General features: G+C 41.3%; 1 protein-coding gene across 2 annotated transcripts in view; it reads right to left on the bottom strand.

The window, feature by feature from the left end:
• The window catches only part of LOC126248252 (uncharacterized), a 338,750-nt gene that overhangs the window by 18,424 nt on the left and 296,945 nt on the right, over positions 1–23,381 (bottom strand). The window contains exons 9-12 of one of the 2 annotated variants that reach the window (XM_049949102.1): positions 20,727–20,807; positions 19,961–20,122; positions 14,619–14,816; positions 3,290–3,400 (exon numbers count right to left, since the gene is read on the bottom strand). In XM_049949102.1, the coding sequence (XP_049805059.1) occupies positions 3,290–3,400; positions 14,619–14,816; positions 19,961–20,122; positions 20,727–20,807 (552 nt within the window). Of the gene's footprint in view, positions 1–3,289; positions 3,401–14,618; positions 14,817–16,262; positions 17,594–19,960; positions 20,123–20,726; positions 20,808–23,381 lie in introns of those variants that run through there. The other variant, XM_049949103.1, reaches the window with a different exon arrangement.

The following is a 23,381-nucleotide window of genomic DNA, read 5'->3' as shown; positions in this document are numbered from 1 at the left end:
AATCTTGATACAGCCATCATTGCCACGTTCAATTTGCAGACCTAAATAATAGTTTGCAGGTGCCGTTGTGATATTTAACTCATTTTGCAATGGTTGAAAGGAAATGCTAAAATAATTTGAATCAGCGGCAGCTACCAACCCGTTGTCAACATACAAAATTACCAGAACTTCTTTGCCATTTTTATTTTGAATGTGCAAGCATGGATCTGCTTGGCTTACTCTGAAATCTAGACCTACCAAAAGTTCTCTGAATCGCTTGTTCCAGCACCTTGGTGCTTGTTTTAAACCATACAGGCTTTTCTTCAACCAGCAAACTCTGTTGGTACTATCTTCGTAACCTATTGGTTGTACCATATAAATGGTCTCCTCAAGTTTTCCATACAGGAAGGTCATTGACACATCAAACTGTCCGGGATGCATTCTTTTAGTTACAGCAACACTCAATAGACCGAACAATTGTCATTTTTGCAACTGGACTAAAAGTTTGACTGTAATCGACACCTTCCCATTGACTGAAAAACCTTGGTAACCAGTCAAGCCTTAAATTTTTCAATCTGACCCTCTTCATTTGTTTTCAGTCGAAACCCCCCACTTATATGGTATTTCCTTGGCACCCTACGATAAGTCTTCAAGCTCCCAGGTTTCATTTTAGATCGGAGATTCCATTTCTCTGTCCATTGCTTCCTTCCATTTGATTTTGTCTTCATGTCTAAATGCATCCTCATAGGTTTCAGGAAACTTCAGTTGTGACAAAGAAATCTTCTGTTATCATTGAGGTATTTTTGTCTCTTTAATGATTAATTCTCTCTTAACTTCACTCCTATTTCCTCTTTGCAAGTTTCCAGAATGTCATCAGATTCTGTGTCTGAACTAGTTTCATGCTCCATACTATCTTCTGAGTGTGTATTTTCCTCACTCTCTGATTGATTTTTAATATAATCTGGGCTTTTCAACATCTTGAAATGGTAGTGTAAATTGTTCATCATCATCATCATCAATGAGATGTCCTTTCACAGCTTTCTTGTCCATTTTCCTTCGTTTTTCACTTGGAATGTGTGCATAACATGTTGAGCCAATAATCATAAGATGTTTAGTTTGAGGCTTTTTCCGTTCTCACAACTCATAAGGACTGACTCCTCCTACAGATGACTTCCCTGTCCTATTCATGATGTAAATTGCTGTGTTAACCAGTTCAGCCCGTATCTGTTCTGCATAAGTGACATCTGGATTTAGTAAACAATGCTACATTCATTACTACAGTTTTGTCCATGTTTTTCTGCACAGTTGTATTTTTATCTGGTCATCCATCAGCAATACAATATTACAATATTTGGTCCAGTGACCTGGTTCTTTGCAATAGTTACATTTTCCTTTAACTCTGAATTTGTTAGTTTTTATTTTGTTTTGTACACCTGATTTGACTACTAATGCCTCTTGTTCGATTTTGTCACTACTCGATGTGGAATTTCTCTCATACATGCACAATTGTTCCTTTAATTCATCAAACATTTTATCTTTCGTTAATAACATCCAACTCTATTTAAAGGAATCAAACCTGCAGGTAGAATTTGTAAAACTTTTACATACCAATATTAGATCAGGTAGCCTTTGCTTTAAGCCTATTGTTCAGTTCATTCCACAGCCTTGTTAACTTTGCTATGAGCCTGGAGATGTCTTCTCCCCGAGTCCAATTAAATGCGAAGAAATCTGAACAAATCTTGAACAGTGGTTCTTTGATGAAGCTTCTAAAATCTGCTTCAATGCCTTCCATGCTTCATGAACCATTTCTTTGTCCATTATCTTCTGATATACAGTGTCTGTAACTCCACTTGTAATCATCGACTTGGCATAACTGTTGGCTATTACGATAAAAATCTGACTTGGCTTTATGATCCTTTATTGCTACATCATTAGCAACTTCAGACAGTGGCTCAGGTTTTACTGACTTGCCATCAATTACATCTAAAGCTCCTTCATGATAGTCAATTAGATCTCTTATTTTTCTCTTCCACACTGACCAGTCAGTTTCACTATTCAATGGCTTGATATGTTTTACCAGATCCATTTCAACTCTAAAACCAAAAAAAACACTCTCAAACACGAGTTAAAAGAAAACTGTATCTGTCACTTTTTGCACACGTTTTTACACACATAACCTATTGTATTCTGTCGAGAAAAAACTTATTTCTTCTGAATAAAGATCAGGTGCTGACAAAAAGTGGCGAGTTTGATTTTCAAATACTTAGATTTATTTCTGAATCTGAAAGCACTGTTTACACAAGAAGTCGCTTGACCAATGAGCTTCTAAAAACACCTAAGAGTAAAAGTGTGAGTGTTGTGACGCAGAATAAAAAACAGAGATAAACGAAACATTATGCTCATATATGATGTTGATTAATAATTTAACACAACACTTCTTTTTAAATATGTTAATAACAAGAATTTACTTTAACACAATGGCATAAAATAAAAAATTAAAAGGTAGGATTTTTTTGAACAGGTTATTTGCTCTTCAAAATTGTGCACTTATTTCTATTGGTAATGTTTTTACATGTTAATATTTTACAAAATGCTAAGAAACTACACCATCTGCACGCAGAGAGGTTCAAAGCCTTCAAAAGTTGCCCACTGTTAATTATAAAACAGTCATCCATCCCAATGGCCCACAGCATATCCTGATGTTTATTTTTGTTTTCTACCATCCTCGTAATGTGGGCACTTAAAGATCCCAGTGTCCAGTGTCAGAGTGTGTCACACAGAAGTACAAAATAGTGGTTGTGGAAGCATCATATGAGTTTCTTATATGATAAAACTGGCAACACTTACCAGCCTCTGATCATAATCATCAGTTTCCCCAAACTCAAACACTACCAACTAAACTTCATGAGGTACTCATTAAGAACTATTCAGGGACATGTGCAGCTAATGAAATCCTATGAACATAATGAGTCATTCCCCACTCACTCCCAAAGCACAATAATGTTGGGTTAATCAAGTTGAATGATTGAATTAGTCTTGCCAAGTTACTCAATGAACAATCACAGCTGCCAGAATGAAACAAGAAACCATCTAATTTATATTTAAGTACATTACAATGTCAAACACTCCTCAAAAGTCATTATAATCATGTATTACACTGTACATGTAATAGTAAATAATACAAACTTAATTACATTAATAACCCACAGAAAATACGCACTTTAAAATAATGCTTCTGGTTAGCAGTGAATATGTCACTACATTGCCAGTTTGCATACTACATCTAAAAGAAAACACTTATAAATTTTACCTGTTATTGGTTTCCATGGTTTTGTCATTTCTGTTGATGGTCTGATGGAAAGCCATGATGTAGTGGTATGTGTGTTTTGAGGATGATTCACCTCACTAGGTGAACATGAACCTGTCAATCATTAAAGAAAGTTTACTGCAGTGCCTTTAGCAATACAACAATGGAACTCAGTCCATCGCAGCAGTACAAGTAAAGCTAAAAATAAATACAGAAGTCTATTTTTGCTCATAACATAAGGAAAAACATGATTACTGTAAAATGTAATACCAATGTCAATATCATTTGAGCTTCAAGTTTCCTGGAAGTAATTCCATTACTGTCAATCCCTTCCCAGGTTGCTAATGCCACATACTACGTCAGTCTGAAACAGGTTTGATACAGCTACCCAGCTTGTCTATCCAGTGCAAGGCTCTTCATCTCGATGTAATTACTGTAACCTAAATCTATTTCAGCATGCTTGTTGTCTCCAAGATTTCGTCTCCCTCTACAATTTCTCTCTCTTGCACCTGTCACCCCTGGCAAATTACCAGTTTCTTGTTGCCTCAGGATGTTCCTTGTCAACTTATCCCTTCTCTTTGTCAAGTTGCATCATAAATTTCATTTCTTCCCAATTTGATTCAGTGTCTCTTAGCTGATATAACCACCTAATCATCATCAGCATTCTTCTGCAACATTATTTTTTCTTCTTTTTTTTTCTTTCTTTCTTTTTGTTTTGGTTTTAGGGTGCAAAACTGCTATGGTCATTAGCGCCCAGTCCGTGACTTAGGAAACAGTAAAAACCAAAAATGGAAACCAGCAGCAATGAGAACGAAACTCAAAAAATTGGAGAAACTAAAAGCAGAAGGAAGGCTTAAAAATCCACTACAGAAAGGGGTTGGTTGTCCCCAAAAAACAAACTCGAGAACGCGATCGGCCGAGCGCATGTCATCTGCTAAAATGGACGATATATCAGGCAACAGCTGTATACGGGCACGTAATGGAGTAAAATAGGGGCACTCAATTAAAAGGTGTCTTACCGTCCACAGCTGAGAGCAGTGGGGACAGAGTGGGGGAGGATCGCCCCTTAAAAGATGTCGATGGCTAAAAAGACAGTGCCCTATCCAAAGTCTAGTTAAAATTACCTCCTCCCGACGACGCGTTCGGGAGGAAGAGGACCAAGCACAGGGAAGAGCTTACACGTCCCGCAATTTATTATGGGGAAGTGTCGACCAATGTGCGTACCATAAAAGAACAACACGACGACATAAAACGCTCCGTAGATCGGCGAAGGGAATCGATCGAATAGCTGGCCGAAGAAGAGAGACTGCAGCCTTGGCCGCTATATCGGCCGCCTCATTTCCACAGATACCAACGTGTCCTGGGAGCCAGAGGAACGCCACCGAGACGCCCCCCAGGTGGAGCAAGCGAAGACAGTCCTGAATCCGGTGGACCAGATGGTGGACAGGGTAGAGAGCTTGGAGACTGAGGAGAGAGCTGAGAGAATCTGAACAGGTAACATACTGTATCTCCTGATGGCGGCGGATGTATTGGACAGCCTGGAGAACAGCGTAAAGCTCCGCAGTATAAACCGAACACTGCTCGGGAAGCCGAAATCGATTTGCGGTGTCACCAACAATATAGGCACTCCCTACACCTAATGATGTTTTCGAGCCATCAGTGTAAATAAATGTGGCTTCCTCCATTTGTGCACATAGAGCAGCAAATGCCCGACGATAAACAAGTGAAGGGGTACCATCCTTGGGAAATTGACAAAGGTCACGGAGCAGGCAGATCCAGGGACGGAGCCAAGGCGGTGCTGTACCCCAAGTTGTCAAAAATGTTTTAGGAAAGCGGAAGGAAAGAGAATGGAGCAGTTGACGGAAGCGGACTCCCGGTGGTAGTAGGGAGGAAGGGTGGCCTGCATACCCTACATCAAAGGAGGCGTCGAAAAAAGTGTCATGGGCTGGATTAGCGGGCATGGAAGACAGATGGCTAGCATAACGACTCAGAAGGACTGCTCGCCGATTGGACAGCGTAGGTTCAGCAGTCTCGGCATAAAGGCTTTCCACAGGGTTGGTGTAAAAAGCGCCAGACACTAAACGTAATCAACGGTGGTGGATAGAGTCGAGACGCCGAAGAATAGACGGCCGAGCAGAGGAGTAGACTATGCTTCCATAGTCCAATTTCGAGCACACTAAGGCGCGATAGAGGCGGAGAAGGACCACCGTCCGCTCCCCAGGAGGTACCATTCAGGACACGGAGGGTGTTGAGGGATCGCAGACAGCGAGCCGAAAGATAGGAAACGTGGGAGGTTGGTTGGTTTGTTGGTTTGTTTCGGGGAAGGAGACCAGACAGCGAGGTCATCGGTCTCGGAAACGTGGGAGGACCATCACTGTTCTCTATCAAACATAAGACCCAAGAATTTAGCCACGTCCGAAAACGGAAGGTTGACAGGTCCTAGATGTAAGGAGGGGGGAAGAAACGCCTTACGTCGCCAAAAATTAACACAAACGGTCTTACTGGGAGAAAAACGGAAGCCGGTTTCGATGCTCCAAGAGTGGAGGTGATCGAGACATCCTTGAAGACGTCGTTCAAGAAGGCTGGTCCTCTGAGAGCTGTAGTAGATCGCAAAATCGTCTACAAAGAGGGAGCCCGAGACATCAGGAAGGGGAGAATCCATAATTGGATTTATGGCAATGGCAAACAGTACAACACTTAGCACAGAGCCCTGGGGTACCCCGTTTTCTTGGGAGAAAGTACAGGAGAGAGTAATGTTCACCAGCACTCTAAATGTGCGCTGTGCCATAAATTCGCGAAGAAAAAGGGGCAGCCGACCTCGAAAACCCCCAAGAGAACAGTGTGCGGAGGATGCCTGTCCTCCAACAGGTATCGTATGCTCTCTCCAGATCAAAAAATATTGCTACTGTTTGGCGTTTCCGGAGAAAATTGTTCATGATATAAGTGGAGAGAGCAACAAGATGGTCAACTGCAGAATGATGCTTTCGGAAACCGCATTGGGCAGGTGTTAAAAGACTGCGGGACTCCAGCCACCAAGCTAAATGGCAATTCACCATACGCTCCAAAACCTTACATACACTACTCGTGAGAGAAATGGGGCAATAGCTAGAGGGGAGATGTTTGTCCTTTCCAGGTTTCGGAACAGGAATGACGATAGCAACCCGCCATCGTCTGGGAAAAGTACTGTCGGTCCAAATTCGATTATAAAGGCGAAGGAGGTAACGCAGACTATGGGTTGATAAATGCAGCAACATTTGGATGTGGATACCATCCCGTCCTGGGGCGGAGAAGCGAGAAGAAGAGAGTGCATGTTGGATTTCCCGCATGGAGAAAACAGTATTATAGCTTTCGCGATTTGGGAGAAGAAAGCAAGAGGTTGCACTTCCGCTGCACGGTTCTTCGGGAGAAACGCTGGAGGGTAATTTGAAGAGCTCGAAATCCCAGCAGAGTGTTGACCCAATGAGTTAGAAATTGCGACGGGGTCCACTAACATATCATGCGCGACAGTGAGCCCAGAGACCGGGGAGAAACTAGGCGCGCCAGATAACCGTCGAATCCAACTCCAAATTTCCGAGGAGGGAGTGAAGGTGTTAAATGAGCTAATAAAGAATTTCCAGCTTGCCTTCTTGCTATCGCGGATGACGCGACGGCATCGCGCACGGAACTGCTTATAGCGGATACAGTTGGCCAAAGTAGGAAGGTGGCGGAAAATGCGAAGAGCATGTCGACGCACACGTAATTCGTCATGGATGCCTCGTTCCACCAAGGAACTGGGGGGCACTGGGGCAATGCGGAGGTGCGTGGTATTGAACGTTCCGCAGCTGTAAGAATAACGTCTGTAATATGTGTGACCTCATCGTCAACGCTAGGAAAATGACCGTCATTGAATGTTGCTAGAGACGAAAAAAGTGTCCATCGGTTGGGAAAACTTCCAGCGTCTCGGGCGCATATATGGCAATTAAGGCTGCAGTCTAAGGACACATGGAAAGGTGGTCACTTGAGTGTGTATCATCAATGGCGGACCATTCGAAGCGCCGAGCTAGCGGAACAGTACCGACCGAAAGGTCCAAATGAGAGAAATTTGCGGTGGAGGCAGAGAAATTTGCGGTGGAGGCAGACAAAAATGTAGGGACCCCAGTGTTGAGGCAAACTAGATCCGCTTGGTGGAAGACTTCTAGCAATAGTGAGCCACATGGACAAGGATGTGGAGATCCCCAAAGCGGGTGGTGGGCATTGAAGTCCCCAACCAGCAAATAGGGGGGTGGAAGCAGACCAAGAAGATGAAGGAGATCAGCTCATGCCATTGGTGTGGACGATGTAATGTATACAGTACAAAGAGAAAAGTTATATCCAGAAAGGGAAAGACGGACAGCGACAGCTTGGAAGGAAGTATTCAAGGGGATTGGGTGATAATGGAGAGTATCATGGAGAGGAATAATGAGTCCTCCATGTGCTGGAGTGCCTTCCAACAGATCAAATCGGACGGACTGAAAATGGGGGAGAACAAAGCGGTCATGGGGACGCAGCTTTGTTTCCTAAAGACAGAAGATGACCGGCAAGTAGGATCGTAAGAGGATCGACAATTCATCCCAATTGGCTCGAATGCCGTGGCTATTCCAGTGGATAATTGACATAGGGTGAACAGAAAATGGAGGAATGTGACCAAGGTTGCCGTCAACTCAGCGACTGCTCAGAGCTTGTGACCGACAGCATGGAATGGCAGTCAGCCGAAGGCAGAAGATCCTGATCCATAGGTTGTTCAGGAGCAGCTCCTGCCACCAGCAATCGGCCACCAGCAGTGCGCCTCGGCGTCACAGAAGACGGCCGAGAGCGATTACCGCCAGGTGGTGCTGTAGATGAGACACGCCTTGGCGGAGAAGGAGATGAACTGGGTTTCTTACTAGCCTTCTTTGAAACATGATGTTTAGATGAAGGAGGAACCGATGGTTGTGAAGTTGGGGTACGTAAAAAATCTTCACGAATATGCTCTTTTTTCAAAGTCTTTGTGTCTGACTTTTGGGCTCGAGATTTAGCAGAACCCGATGAAGGGCGAGCCAGAGAGTGGGCAGGCGAAAGTGGGGAGGTTGAACGGGCGATCTTTGCGCTGGCCGATCTGACGACCGTGGCACTAAAGGTGAGGTCCCAAGTCTGCGTGGCTGCCTCTTTGTTGGCCGAGGAGAAGCAAGGACAGTGCTGTATTTTCCTTTCTGAGGCACGGTGGGCTGTCGACTGGAGAATAATTTTCGAGCAGCAAAGGTCGACACCTTTTCCTTCACTCTGATTTCCTGAATGAGCTTTTTGTCTTTAAAAATGGGGCAATCTCGAGAGGAAGCAGCGTGGTCACCCATACAGTTGATGCAACGAAGGGATGGAGGTGGACAAGCACCCTCATGGGCATCCTTGCCACACGTAGCACATTTGGCCGGATTGGAACAGGACTGGCTGGTGTGATTGAACTGCTGACACCGAGAGCAACGCGTAGGGTTTGGGACATAAGGGCAAACGGAAATTATCTCATAGCCTGCTTTGATTTTCGATGGGAGTTGAACTTTGTCAAATGTGAAGAAGACAGTACGGGTTGGAATGATGTTCGTGTCGACCCTTTTCATGACTATGAACTGCCGTTATGCCCTGGTCAGACAGGTAGTGTTGAATTTCCTCGTCGGCCAATCCGTCCAGGGAGCGAGTATAAACGACCCCACGTGATGAATTTAAAGTACGGTGCGGTTCCACCCGGACAGGGTAGGTGTGTAGCCATGAAGTACGCAGCAATTTTTGTGCCTGGAGGGCACTGACTGTTTCTAAAAACAAGGTGCCATTTCGTAATCTGGAATAAGACTTTACAGGACCTGCAATTGCGTCGACACCTTTCTGAATAATGAAAGGGTTGACTGTGGAGAAGTCGTGACCTTCGTCAGACAGAGAAACAACAAGGAACTGTGGCAACGATGGAACGACTGTCTGTGGCTGAGACTCAGTGAACTTACGCTTGTGAGCTGACATCATAGAAGATGAGGAAACCATTGCGAAAGTATCCCCCATGATTACCGGCGTCTCCGATGGCGCGCTCCTTCCTTGTGGGGGCCCTCACTGACGGCACTCCCGCCTTAGGTGATTGTTCACACCTCAGGTCACACCTCCCAACAAACGGACGAAGGGACCAATCGGCACTTTCGGAAGGTATCAGCTTGGGTAATCACCACTACCTGGGCCTGGCCGTTACCAGGGGGTATGTACGTGTCCTACCTGTCTACCCGGGGCGGGGAATTACGCGTTACCCCGTCACCGGCTACGTGTGGAAATGCGTGGGTCGGCCTTCAGACATGCACAGGGAGGGAAAAAAAAGAAAGGTAAAGGAAAGAAGAGAGGTCTCAAACGCCGTAGCGGAGAAAAGGGCAAAGAGAAGAGGTAAGGAAAAGAGAAGGACAGAGGAAGGACGAAGACTTGCAAGCGGAGAAAGCAAAGAATTTGTTACAGTTTCGAGTGTCCGTATCCAGACGTAGGCACAAACCATACTCCCAGAGGGGGAGAAAGGGAAGGAAAGAGCCAGAGGTGAGGGGGGGGGGGGGCAAGATGGGGGATGGGAAAGGATGCGGAAAGGGAAGGATGCAGCCCAGAAAGGGAGGAAGGCCACATTAGCTCGGGGTCCCGTGCTCGCTACGCACGTATCCACAAAAGAGTTGTGGACCCCCTGAGGGGGCTTCTGCAACATGTCAAGACCCTCCCCGTCCCCCATACACCCACCTTCCCTCTTCTAAGTTCCAAACAACTAGCCACCCTGGATGGCCTATTGTAGCTGGTTACTTTGCTCCGAAGGAAAGAATTTTGTTTGCTATTTTACCAACATTCTGACCCATTGCACACTCACATCAAGGACACCAATTATTTACTTCATCACCTCTCCACCATCTCTAACCCATTAGCAGTTGTCTCCAACTCTGTCACGACCTTGGCCCATGACGTAAGCTGAAACTTAACACCATCTTTCCCCAACATTCTGCAAACTGTGAACTCACCACTACAGATTATGAACTATATGTTTACAGGAAACAACAAACCCACTGAGAGGAAGCAATAAAAATCAATCTCTGACACAGCCATAAGCTGTCGATTCTTTAACTCTGTAATTAGATTATCTTCGTCAGATTTTATGTGCCTTGTGTGCTAGTGTACTTGAAAGCATAAGTAAGGTTTGACAGCCCATTGATGATGAGGTCATTACAGGTGGAACACTGGCTTGGGTTGGGTGGGGTGGGAATGTGGAAGAAACTGGCCATGTAATCTTCAAAGGAACCATCTTCACATTTACCTTAAGTAATTTTGGGAAACCATGGTAATCTACTGGCTTGATGGGAATTGAACAACTATCTTCCCAAATGTGAGTCCTGAGTCCTACCACTATGCTACTTCACTCAGTAGTGTGAAGAGTGATGGCAGCCAAATGTATAAAAATCTACAGCAATGTACCTTGGCTTGCTGTCATGTTCCTTTACCACCAACATTAAACAGATTTTTCCATGAAATGAGTTCAAGTGTAGGAAGTTGTCCCCATTGTCTGATTATGAATGTGTCGAGTATATAGAAAATATGAAGAGGGCTTGCAGACCACTAACTTTGGGAGTTCCTCTTCAAGCGCTTCCATAAATATATGATAATAGGCAACTCATCACTACTTCATTGGTCTGTTGCTGGTGACTTGCATGAATTAATATGAATGATTGATGTGGGCACAGATAGATAGATCTCTGTCAGCATTGTCCCAAACTTCTCTCTGAAGTAGGGTTTAATGAGCTAACTATAAGTACCCTTCATAAGGCAGAAACAAAAACAGAGCTCACCATGATCTTATCTTTTCAAAATGATATATCTGGGCTGTGGCTGCCCTGATTTTGAAATCTGCTGCACACCTCTTATTTGTCATGACATATGTTTTCAAACTGAATTTTCACTCTTCAGTGGAATGTGCAATTATTTGAAACTTCCTGGCACATTAAATTTGTGTGCAGGACTGGGACTCTAACCTGGGACCTTTGCCTTCTGTGAATTTTGGCAGGTATGAGATGTAGCACTGGTGGGAGTAAAGGAAGGCCACTAGAACATGGAATCATTGCAAACAATTCGAAAGAAATACTCTGTCCTTTTCTGGGAAATATGAAGTGTGTGATAAAAGTAATGAGACTGACAACACTGCGGTCAGCTCCATACAGCCATCAGGTGATTTTTTTGACAGTGTCATCAGTGAAGTTGTGTCTTTGTTGTGTGTTACTAAAATGGAACATTGGAATTTAGAGCAATAAGAAGCCATGAAGTTGGGTGTTAAACTTCAGAAATTATCAAGTGTGACCTTTGAGAAGTTGAAATTGAGCTATGGGGAACATTCCTTATTAACAGAACAAGGTTTTTGATGTCACAAATAATTTTTAGGAGGCCGAGAAGACGTTGTTGATGAACATTGCCCAGGGAGCAAAAACCAATGGAAACATAAAATGTGCGAGTGCTCTTATGTGATCAGACAGACATTTAACAAGAAGGATGGTGGGTGACCTGTTAAAACATTTTCATCATACATCAAATTTTGAGAAAGTTTGCACACATGAAAGGTTTGTGCCAAAAAACCTCTCAACTGAGAAATGTATGTTTATCATCTTGAGAGGACTGTCAATGGCCATAAATGGTTCAGTTGTGTGATCACTGGGGATGAATCCTGGATTTTTTAGTACAATCCTGGGGTGAAGTGGCAAAGTGAGGAGTGGCACACTGAGATATCTCTTTGACCGAGAAAGTTTGAATGAACAAATCAGAGGTCAAAACAATGCTGATTTGCTTTTTTTTTGTCAGCAGGGGTATTGTGTACAAAGAATTTGTTCCTCCAGGAAAAACTGTTCACCAAGTGTTTTACCAGGATGTCTGAAAGACTCAGGAAAAGGGGGAATCGAGCGAGACTGGACATTGCAGACATGTGGACACTGCATCAAGACAATGCTCCATGTCACACTGCCACTTCCATCATGGTATTTTTGACCTCAAAAGGCATTCCTGTTGCTCCACAGTTTCCCACATTCACCTGACCTAAGTCCATGTGACTTTCCCTTTCCAAAAATTGAAAAATGTCTTCAAAGGATGTGATTTTGGGACTCTTCAGAACATTCAAAAGAATGTGACTGTCATGTTAAGTGCCCTACCAGATGAGTGAGCCTTTCAGTGCTGCTACCAAGACTGAGAACAATGACTCTGCTGTTGTATAGCTACAAAAGGGAAATGCTTTTGTAGATTAAAAAAAAAAAATCTGTCTCATTACTTTTATCATACATCTTTATCTTCTGGAATTACTGAGAAACCCTCATTTTTCATTGCAGCATAGTACCTCCTTACTTTTCAAAACTAATCTCGATTGCCTCAAATACATCTTCAGGTAACGTGGGACACTTTGTTGATTTTGGTATTTCTTCCTCTTCCTTGATAATGCAAAATTACTACTTCATCACAATGGGTCTATAAGATTCTCTGTAGATGTCCTGTAAGTGAACCTCTGCAGTAACACACATTCCCCAACTGCAAGGGGGAAACCTTTTCATCCTAATAGACAATGAATTTCCTTCAAAACTCTTTTTGTCTTGGATGTAGAGGTATTACTAATATATTGGACTTTGTTCATATTCTTATTAACTCACTGTTGCAGGATGTATCTGCAAATACAGTCAGTTTGCTATACAGTAGACAGCTTGCTTAGTACACACCTATTTGAGACCTTTCATTTGGGAACTATATCTTACAGGTGTAACCAGACCTGTAAGTGATAACTGAAATGACAATTATTGACCCTTCCCGTGCTTAAGATTACAACTAGTGATCATATAATGAGTTACCAGTATCAGCAAGAAGTGACACTGTGTGTGCATGTGCCAATTTTTTTCAGGGGTTGCAGTGGGGGTATAGGTTCTACCACATGCTCAGGAAATTAATAGCATCTGTCAATTAGCCTATGAACATGTGTTCTGTCAAATGAGCTGTATGGCCATTTACAATGCTAGAGGTAATGTTGCATGGTATCAGCACGATGTCTCCTATGTGTGACAATGTGCTTAATTTCATTATTAGGGTCTACATATCAAGCAAATAAAAATGCAAGGACTGGTCTTGTCACTTGACCCACCCGGGAAAAGAAAAAGCACAATTTAAGTGATTATTACAACAGACCAGGTGGAAAATTTATAGTGTGTGAATATCAAAATATTATTTGTTAACTGCTGGTTTATTCATAGAAAAGTACCAGAGCTTGCATCTACTTAAAAGTAAAAGTAGTTGGCCCCAAATTATATTTGGAACTGAGAACTGGGTGAAACGTGGAGAGGAGAGAAATTTCAAGTATCACAAGTAGCACATAGCAAAGTGATAATTGCAGGAGGAGGAGCAGTATTTATAGAAACCGTTTTTCTAACAATAATTAAAATGACTCCAACTGTGAACTAATCTGGACAAATGTAACCAGTGAGTTTAGATTAATAATGGGATGTTTCTACTGAGCACAAAATTCAGACCTCAGCTGTAGAGTCATAGTCAACTATGAATACATTTTCGGCAATAAGGACAAATGGCATTGGGAAGTAATACTGGTTGTATTGTCCAACAATGGCCTGTAACAACTGTGTAACCACACTGCAAATAATTTTAGCACGTCTAACACAGTCTTCAGCTCTTCTACGTTTTCAATGACTATGCACGTTTTGTAACTATGTTTATTCATGTCTTATGTTCATTCTGTAAGATAATAATTACCATTCCTGATATATTTTAGAAAATTACTTCTGAAATTAGTTCTGCAGATAATGTTTAGTCATTACGGCAACAATTATGATTGGATAATCAACTATCACACCTGACAGAGGCTAAGTATTATGTTTACATCTCCTGTGGAGTGAGCCTGTCTGGATAGTTTACTGTAGACAACACGCTGTGCCATACTTCCACCAGGTGAGTGGCAGAATGTTTGTGATCATTGTTTCTGGATTTGATTTTTAACATTACAGATGACAACCCAATTATTTGAATCACGACTTTAGCACAACTCTGCGAATATTTAGTATAAGACTGCTATCGGTGTGAGGTGCTCATTTTATTCCTTAAGATGCTGTAGCTTTAGCCTGATGTCCTGTTTTGTTTAACTGCAGGCAGCCTGAAGATGTTCTAAGAACAAAACCAGTCACTGAACAATAAATATGTAATTATAAACTTGGGGTGGATGTCATTAATCACTAAAATTTGTCAGCTGTGGTGTCAACATGATCAAGATTATCTACTATAATTCAACAGAAAAAATGTTTTAGCATCTTACCCATTTTACTCAGCTTCATTCCATGTTGCAAAGGGTCTATATTGCGCTGACAATGTTCTCCTGCTTCCTTTATAAAAATCTCATCTTCTGAAACTATAGATCCAACGAAGCACTCGTATGCCTCAACATCCCTGCGCTGAGTATAGGTATACATCAAACCATCTTCTTCCCATTGCCCTAAGCATCTGTATTCACGTTCTGAAAATTTAATTGCCACATTACACATCTCAAACAACTGCAGAAGGAAAAACAGAGATTTATATTAAAAAAAAAAACAAAGATGATGTGACTTGCCAAACGAAAGCGCTGGCACGTCGATAGATACACAAACATACACACAAAATTCAAGCTTTCATAACAAACTGTTGCCTCATCAGGAAAGAGAGAAGGAGAGGGAAAGACGAAAGGATGTGGGTTTTAAGGGAGAGGGTAAGGAGTCATTCCAATCCCGGGAGCGGAAGGACTTACCTTAGGGGGAAAAAAAGGACGGGTAAAAACACACACACACACACACACACACACACACACACACACACACACACACACACACACACATATCCATCCACACATATACAGACACAAGCAGACATATTTAAAGACCACACATATCCATCCGCACATACACAGACACAAGCAGACATTTGTAATGTCTGCTTGTGTCTGTGTATGTGCGGATGGATGTGCGTGCGTGCGAGAGTATACCTGTCCTTTTTTCCCCCAAGGTAAGTCTTTCCGCTCCCGGGATTGGAATGACTCCTTACCCCCTCCCTTAAAACCCACATCCTTTCGTATTTCCCTCTCCTTTCCTCATTCCCGATGAAGCAACAGTTTGTTGCGAAAGCTTGAATTTTGTGTGTATGTTTGTGTTTGTTTGTGTGTCTGTCGACCTGCCAGCACTTTCGTTCGGTAAGTCACATCATCTTTGTTTTTAGATATATTTTTCCCACGTCGAATGTTTCCCTCTATTATATATATCACACACGAAAACACGAAGACACTTCAAATGGTGACACTGTGCATGTTTCGACAGGTGACACAAACACACACTGATGCAAAAAGTATAGAATGCAGTATTTTTCAATGCTCAAGCCTGTGCTTTATCTGTGTCCTCATGCAAGTGTAAAGGAAGGGTGCGAGCAAGAATAAACCGGTATAAAGACATTCTGGTGACATTTCTTATTTAGATACAGTACAAAGTCTAAAAATAGCAGGATTCCAGTGAGAACAGCACATTCATTTTTCAGATTTAACCATATGAACCACACACAGTTTGCAATAGATAAAGGTTTATTAAAACGATAACACTGGAGTGAACAATTGAAATGTTGCAAAACGGGACACACATGGACACATGCACCCATATACAACCTCATATTTCATTGTCTGATGGTAATAATAAAGCTCATATGTCATAAAAGGTGTGCTCAATTTTCTTAGTATATGCTTGTGTTAAGCTTAGCAATTTGTTATGGAAAGCTTAGTAATATAAATAAGTGCGTTTACTGTCAGCCAGATACTACATTTCATGCATTTCCCATTTCTGATATTTCACATTTTTCCTCTTCATTCATTGTAAGTGTTTGGGCCATTGTGCAAAACAACTGACATTCTTAGTGCTGTTTGTAGTAGTCCTGAAAAACAGACCTTTTCTGTTTGCAGCTCCTCCTCTGTAGGAATTGTGTGGTCTCCGGCTCTTAATTGAGAGAGGAACAGTTGGAGTGCTGACTGCTTGCAGAAACTGCACTGCATCTAACCTCCTCCTTTCCTCATAAAAGGACCTGGGAGTTGTTCCAGAAAAATTTTGCAGAAATGAGTGATTCATTTGGCTCTTTAAACTATAAGTGTCCATGCCTTGGGCCTGTCTAAGATACACTCTGTCATGCCCAATAGGTATTTCCTGAATAATAGGCTTACCATTCCTGACATTATTCCTTGGAGTTAAGTTACTGGGGTTAAATCTGTTTCCAGATCTATCACCATACCCACTATTAATAGCTTCCATATGGTCTCTGAACCCACTTTGATATTCAAAGCCTGTCTGTCTCATTTTTCCTGGACCATTTCTGTTCTCACTTCCAGTTTTGTCATTTCCTTTTATGGGGACAGTTCCAGTGAGATGATACACTGGCTGATTAGTAGCGATTGGTCTGTCACTTCTGGACCTATATAATGAGGTATGTGAACTTTCAGGTCCTATGTCATGTTTAAGACTATGTTTTGCTTCAGTTGTTGCATCACTGTTGCCATGAAATAAAGTCTCTTGACCTTGTAGTTGAGTAGGTAGCAGCCTGCTATTATGATGCACAGGCATATCATCTTGGCTTAACATCTTCTGACCATTTCTTGTGGGCAGAATTGCTGGTCTTTCTGTACTATAGACTGGGAGAGAGACTGTGTGTGAATTTGAAGAAAAGGAATGATACATATCAGTGCCCTCAGGAGTTGAGGTAGTATGTAAAGACTTGGAAACTCCATCATAGATATAACCATTATCACTGTAAGAATGTCTCCTAAAATCTTTAGTTGTATGCATTTGACTGCCTGTAGGCCTAAATAGGTTATCATTATGATACAGCCTAGGTTGATCAGTCTGCTGTGCTCTGAATTGCTGGCCCCTGTTTTCATGATTACGATCGTCCGTTGCCCATACATTACCTGCATTATGGTGAGCATATTCTGATCTTTTGTCTGCTTCACTATAATGCCTACCCAAATTTCTTGCCATAGAGTCAAACTCAGCTTGACTACCTGAACATGGGAACAAATCACAATTCACTGTAGTTCCCACCTCTCCTCTTCTCATTGCATGTGCATAGGGATTTGCATTGTTTGAAGGAAACCATGGATTCCTGAACTGAATTGGGTCAATTCTTGTGCCATCTTGAGTAGGCTTTAAATTTTGAGAACTTCCCATGTTGCTTCGTGTAGAATAGTAATCAAATTCTACCGGACGTGTGGACCTTTGAGGGTTAAGATGATAGGTGCGGTAAGGAGGAGGGTAGTATGACCTGCCTTTGACATCACTCAATGGATATGTGCTCTCTGAAGTTCGGACAGACATTCTGAATTCTCTGACATTATTGTAATTGTGTTTGCTATTAAAGGTTGCTGAATTATTTGTATGTACAGAAATAGTTTTATTAGAAAATGGTTTTTGGAGACCATACATTTTAGGAAATTCCCATGGATCATACACCTCATCTGTTTCAGAGGTAAGAATAGTGGTTGGTTCCTCAACTTTTGTGGGACTTCCATAATGCTTGTACGCAGGGACAGTTGATCCCAATGTTTTAGTGAAATAGTTCATCATATTTGTGCTTGACTGAGTGATTGTCTCATCAGGTGTGTTTCCTTCAAGATCAGAAAACGTGTTCCGAGGTCTTTGCTGCTCTGGAATAACAGTTACACTGGTAGCACTGTTGGTAGGGTATGTCGCTGCCTGAGCATCACGATTCTTCCTCCTGTGATGAGTTCCTACAAATTTAAATCTAGATTTACTACAAAATCTGAATTTTGATTCAAATTTATATTGAAAAATGGTATCTGCAAAGTAAAACAAACAAACACTTCACCAATATCTTATTAGAGGACACACCAATGAGCATGTAAACTCTGTTCTTACCTTAAATTATTATTTTCTCCAGATAATGCTGAAGGTATTAATTTAACATTTTATTAACTTGACAATGCAATGCAGTAAGCCCTCTACTATGTTGTTAATTAATCAAAGGGTTCCCCAGAATATAGAAAGAGGCCTGGGATATATATTTTATTTACTAGTAAATAGAGTACAATGAAGTGACTTTGAAATAATGGTTTTCTACAGTTGCGATATTAATTTTAAAATAACCTAAATTATTAATTTTAGGAGTTCCTATGAAAATTAATGCAACAATTAACATTGAGTAAGATAAGTTTCCAAACAAAGTTCACTCAAACACTGATGAACAATAATTCATGATTTTTACATTAAACAAGACATTATATGTTTTGTCAGGTTATTGACAACATGGTTACCCATTTAACCTACAACAAATGTTCAACAAGAATTTATAAACATAAGCATTTAATATTTCATTTATACAGAATGGACACTGATAATATGAGATTTTTCAGGTATTCCTTTACACCATCGTGTACATTTAATATGCAATAGCACTGCACATCGAATAAATCCTCGTTTCTTATATTGACATTACTCCTCAGTTAGATTCACAAAAAAATTCTGTTCACGTATGATCAAATGACATGACATGAACAGAAAAATACATTATTTGTCAGCGCTTCAAAGTTTTCGTAAGTGTTTCAAATCATCATCCACCATGCACAGCGTAAAAGTTAATCATATTTTAAATGTTTAGCATCCTGTGTTGACCAAATATTTTACAAAGGGTATGTCGTAGAAACTGGTGACAACTTAAGCCATCAAGAGAGTCATTAAGGTTAATGTTAAATGTCAACTACTAATTAATACTACAGTATTTCAACAACCTTAAAGAAATAATGATGCAAACTTGTCAGCATATTAGGATAATGTAGATCTGTTCAAATTTGCCAAATGTCATCAATTGTAAATGTTGCTTGAACACAAAACCAACTACGAACAATCAGCCAATCACCACCAATTGTTATGAAACAAAAGATATTTTCACGGACAGTATTACCTGACAGAATGATTTAAATGGATGTAGTTGCAAATACGTGCATATCCTCCATTTCTACAACAATTATTTCCATACTTATGGTAGCACTGCATTAAGGTGTTTCTGCAAAATTTGACACTGCATACGTGTAATTAATTATGCGACTCTCATACTGCCAGAGTGCTATAAAAAATAACACACATGATAAATGTATTAAAGCTATTTGAAAATGTGTCATTTAAGGACATGTTTCAGCAGTGCCATTGCCAAACAATATTTTATTAAAAACCCATTAAAAATTCACATGAGACTGGGAGGGATTTAACTGATGCATACAGAATGGTATACAACTGAACTACAGCTGTAGGGTGTGTTGTCATACCCATGAAAGGACAGTTCAAATAAAAAGCAGTTACTCTGTTATGCACAGCATCCGTGTGTATTCAGTTTTACCTTACTGGAGACTCAATGAATGTTAGAGTTAGTGATGATGGAACTAGTAAAACAAAATTCTCTGATAGTTTACATCTACAAGGAAAATTTGAGTCTAACCAGCTAGTGACCTACTAACCAGTATCTTAGCATTTACATAATAAGAGGTCTGGAATAAAATCTGGTGTTACAATTCTGAAGTTAAGTTTTCCCCTTCTTTCATGACATAGAACAAAACCAAAAGACTTAACACAGTAGTTGGCTCACCTTCATATATTTCACTCTGTGTGCAGTCTGATACAGTGTAGTACATAATATCAGGTGAGTTGCAGTCTGATGACAACTTAGCACAGAGGCCAACAGCATCGGGAATTAATCCAGTGTATTTCCCAGCTATTGGGCATGGAGTCTCTTGCATGCGGTCCAACCCTAAGGAGGTAAAAAGAAATGCATTCAATAATTGTTTCAGAATTACTTAACTATTTCTAAGGCTGTCCTGCAACTCCGCACTTACTTATTAGTGCTGAAATATCATGTGAAAGGATTCTCAGTAAAGCACAGATTTACTAGAAATATTTCAATAGTTCAAGCTGAACAATTTCAATGGAACAGAAGAGCATGAATTTAGTTTTAAACAAGAACAAAATGTAAAATTTAATTTTTCTGCATTATTTATTTATTACAGTCATGGAATATGCCAGTACCTATTCAGAAATTGTGAAGTAAAACGCATAGAACACTTAAATGTAAAATGAAAAGGAACAAACATTCCAGGACAAGAATTGTGTGTAAATGCTTTTCTCCTAAGATTAAAGTAGTATTTTTTTATCTATGACAATCATGATCAACCTTCACCTACACCAGCACAACCAATAGCAGTCAAAAGTTACTGCAGCTGTTTATTTCCTGGCCTGCATTTTCAGTAGTTGTGATTTGACCGTTTTATTTTCTCTGGTAGATACTAGCATGAAGGAAGTTGGACCAGAAGATCCTTGGAATCAAAAATTAGCATACAAATGTTAGAGATGCTTACTTCCTTGAGTTATCCAAGTTCTATTTCTAAAATTTGAATCAGAGCAGAGATTGTGATTAGCTGCAGCGTACGTCTGGTCACCTGAAACAGAACAAATCCTTTCATATTGCGCACGAATTGTACTGTATCTACTTACTCTACTATTATTAATTTTCACATGGTTTGACTGCACAAGCATTTCACTTTCTATATAAATAACAATTCAAGTTAATTGCAAGGTTTTTCCATCAACATTTGTGAGCGACATCAATTATTCTTTACATTTTTATTATAAAAATATATTAAAACAGAAAAAAACAACGAATATATTCTACTAGGATTAGCAGCCAATTGAGAGCATTGCTTCAATGAATTATTTGGAAGTTTTCTGCTTGGTACCTTGAAGTGCCTGGCCTCAGTGCCCAGAGACAGAGTCCATGTGTGCGACTTGTGCTTGGGTGAATGTATGTGCATTTTCCTACTCCAGAAGGAGGACTGTTTGAAAGTTTACATATTTTAGCAGCCTTTTGCATTGTGTCCATCTGCAATTCCATAGCTCCTCTATGTGGTGAGTAGCAATCTATCCTTTCCATATTACTGTTATTTCATACTGGACTTTCCACTGTTTCCTTTTTAGCTTTGAAATTTAAAATATTCACCATGGTAGCTTCTTTTATTGTTGTTGTCATTGGCATGTTACGAAGTGACATATCAAAGCTGCAGTGATGCTGCCACACACAGCCAGGGAAAATTCTGAACTCGTCACAGCCTGCAGAAGTGTGAAACAGACTGCAATCCAGCTGCAGTGTTTCTTTTAAGGTGACAAGATGTAGAAACCAATGAACACTGTTCACAATAATCTTGTGAAGATCCCTTAACTTTCCATCTGACATACTGCTGTGAACTGTTGCACTTTTCAACACAAGAAACACACTGTCCAAGATACAACACATTTATTGAACAAAAAAATAGCTGCTTCGAAAGTAGGCAACTGCTTCAACAGCAGGGAAGTAGAAGCCAAGAATACAGTAACAAGTGTAACACAGTAAGTACAAAGTAACTGTGGATCACAATAAGGCCAAACAGGTGCCGAGATACAAAGGCACTGGTCAGAGACTAAGTTCACCAAGAAAAGTACTGTTTGGAGAAAAGCTAGTAGCAAGCACTTGTTGGACACTAAGTTTGGCAATGATCACCAGATAGATGTTAAGTTCATGCTGGTATGTTTTGAGTCCAAGGATGAGAAATATCAATAGGAGAGAACTTAGAGCTTGGGCCGAAAAAGCCAAAATGTCCTATTCAGAATAGGATCACTAATGGTGAACACACTGTGCTGCTGCAGAAGCCAACGTCCCTGCATATCAGCCAGCTTGAGAATCTGGGAGAAAAACTGATGACTTCTGGCATTGGCGGTTGTCTGAAATGATGAATTTTCAGAGCAATCCTGCCTGATAGGGTGAGCAGCGCCCATCGCCTGGACTAGGGAAGGCTCTCTAAGCCTGACTGCTGTCCTTTTGCTGACTTACGCAGCTGTCTGCATAGAAATACTGTGGGAACTATTTCCCTGTCACGTGGTGCGTGGATGGAAGTAGGTTCCATGTTGTTGGCACCCTCTGCAGGTGCCGGCTTAGCCTCCTGGTGGCTGGTCTTCAGTGTTGAGTCACTCCCACATTCCACTACATCACAATATACCTAGAAGTATATTATCATATGAAGCAGATAATTTTTCACGTAAACTTGTAAGTCCTGTACCAGAGCAGTCTACTTTTTATGCCAGGATAATCTCACCAGATTTAAAGTAATCACTTGGTATATACTCAACAATGTCTACAGTAGGGTGACTTTGGAGACACCAGACAAAAAATTTGGTGAAACTAAGAAAGAAGAAGTATTTTGTGGGATGCCTGTAAAGTGGTGACTTATCAGATTAGTACCTCAAGCAGCACCATGTCTGATTTCTACACCTTCATTCACTTTCATTGATTTGTCTCCCTTCACCTCTGGAACCCTAGATGAATTTCTTGTCCAGTAACACACTCCTGGAAATTGAAATAAGAACACCGTGAATTCATTGTCCCGGGAAGGGGAAACTTTATTGACACATTCCTGGGGTCAGATACATCACATGATCACACTGACAGAACTACAGGCACATAGACACAGGCAACAGAGCATGCACAATGTCGGTACTAGTACAGTGTATATCCACCTTTCGCAGCAATGCAGGCTGCTATTCTCCAATGGAGACGATCGTAGAGATGCTGGATGTAGTCCTGTGGAACGGCTTGCCATGCCATTTCCACCTGGCGCCTCAGTTGGACCAGCGTTCGTGCCGGACGTGCAGACCGCGTGAGACGACGCTTCATCCAGTCCCAAACATGCTCAATGGGGGACAGATCCGGAGATCTTGCTGGGCAGGGTAGTTGACTTACACCTTCTAGAGCACGTTGGGTGGCACGGGATACATGCGGATGTGCATTGTCCTGTTGGATCAGCAAGTTCCCTTGCCGGTCTAGGAATGGTAGAACGATGGGTTCGATGACGGTTTGGATGTACCGTGCACTATTCAGTGTCCCCTCGACGATCACCAGTGGTGTACAGCCAGTGTAGGAGATCGCTCCCCACACCATGATGCCGGGTGTTGGCCCTGTGTGCCTCGGTCGTATGCAGTCCTGA

The sequence above is a fragment of the Schistocerca nitens genome, chromosome 3 (assembly GCF_023898315.1).
Source record: "Schistocerca nitens isolate TAMUIC-IGC-003100 chromosome 3, iqSchNite1.1, whole genome shotgun sequence".
Taxonomy (NCBI): domain Eukaryota; kingdom Metazoa; phylum Arthropoda; class Insecta; order Orthoptera; family Acrididae; genus Schistocerca; species Schistocerca nitens.
The sequence above is the reverse complement of the archived record's forward strand: the minus strand, read 5'-3'. Positions and strand labels throughout refer to the sequence as shown.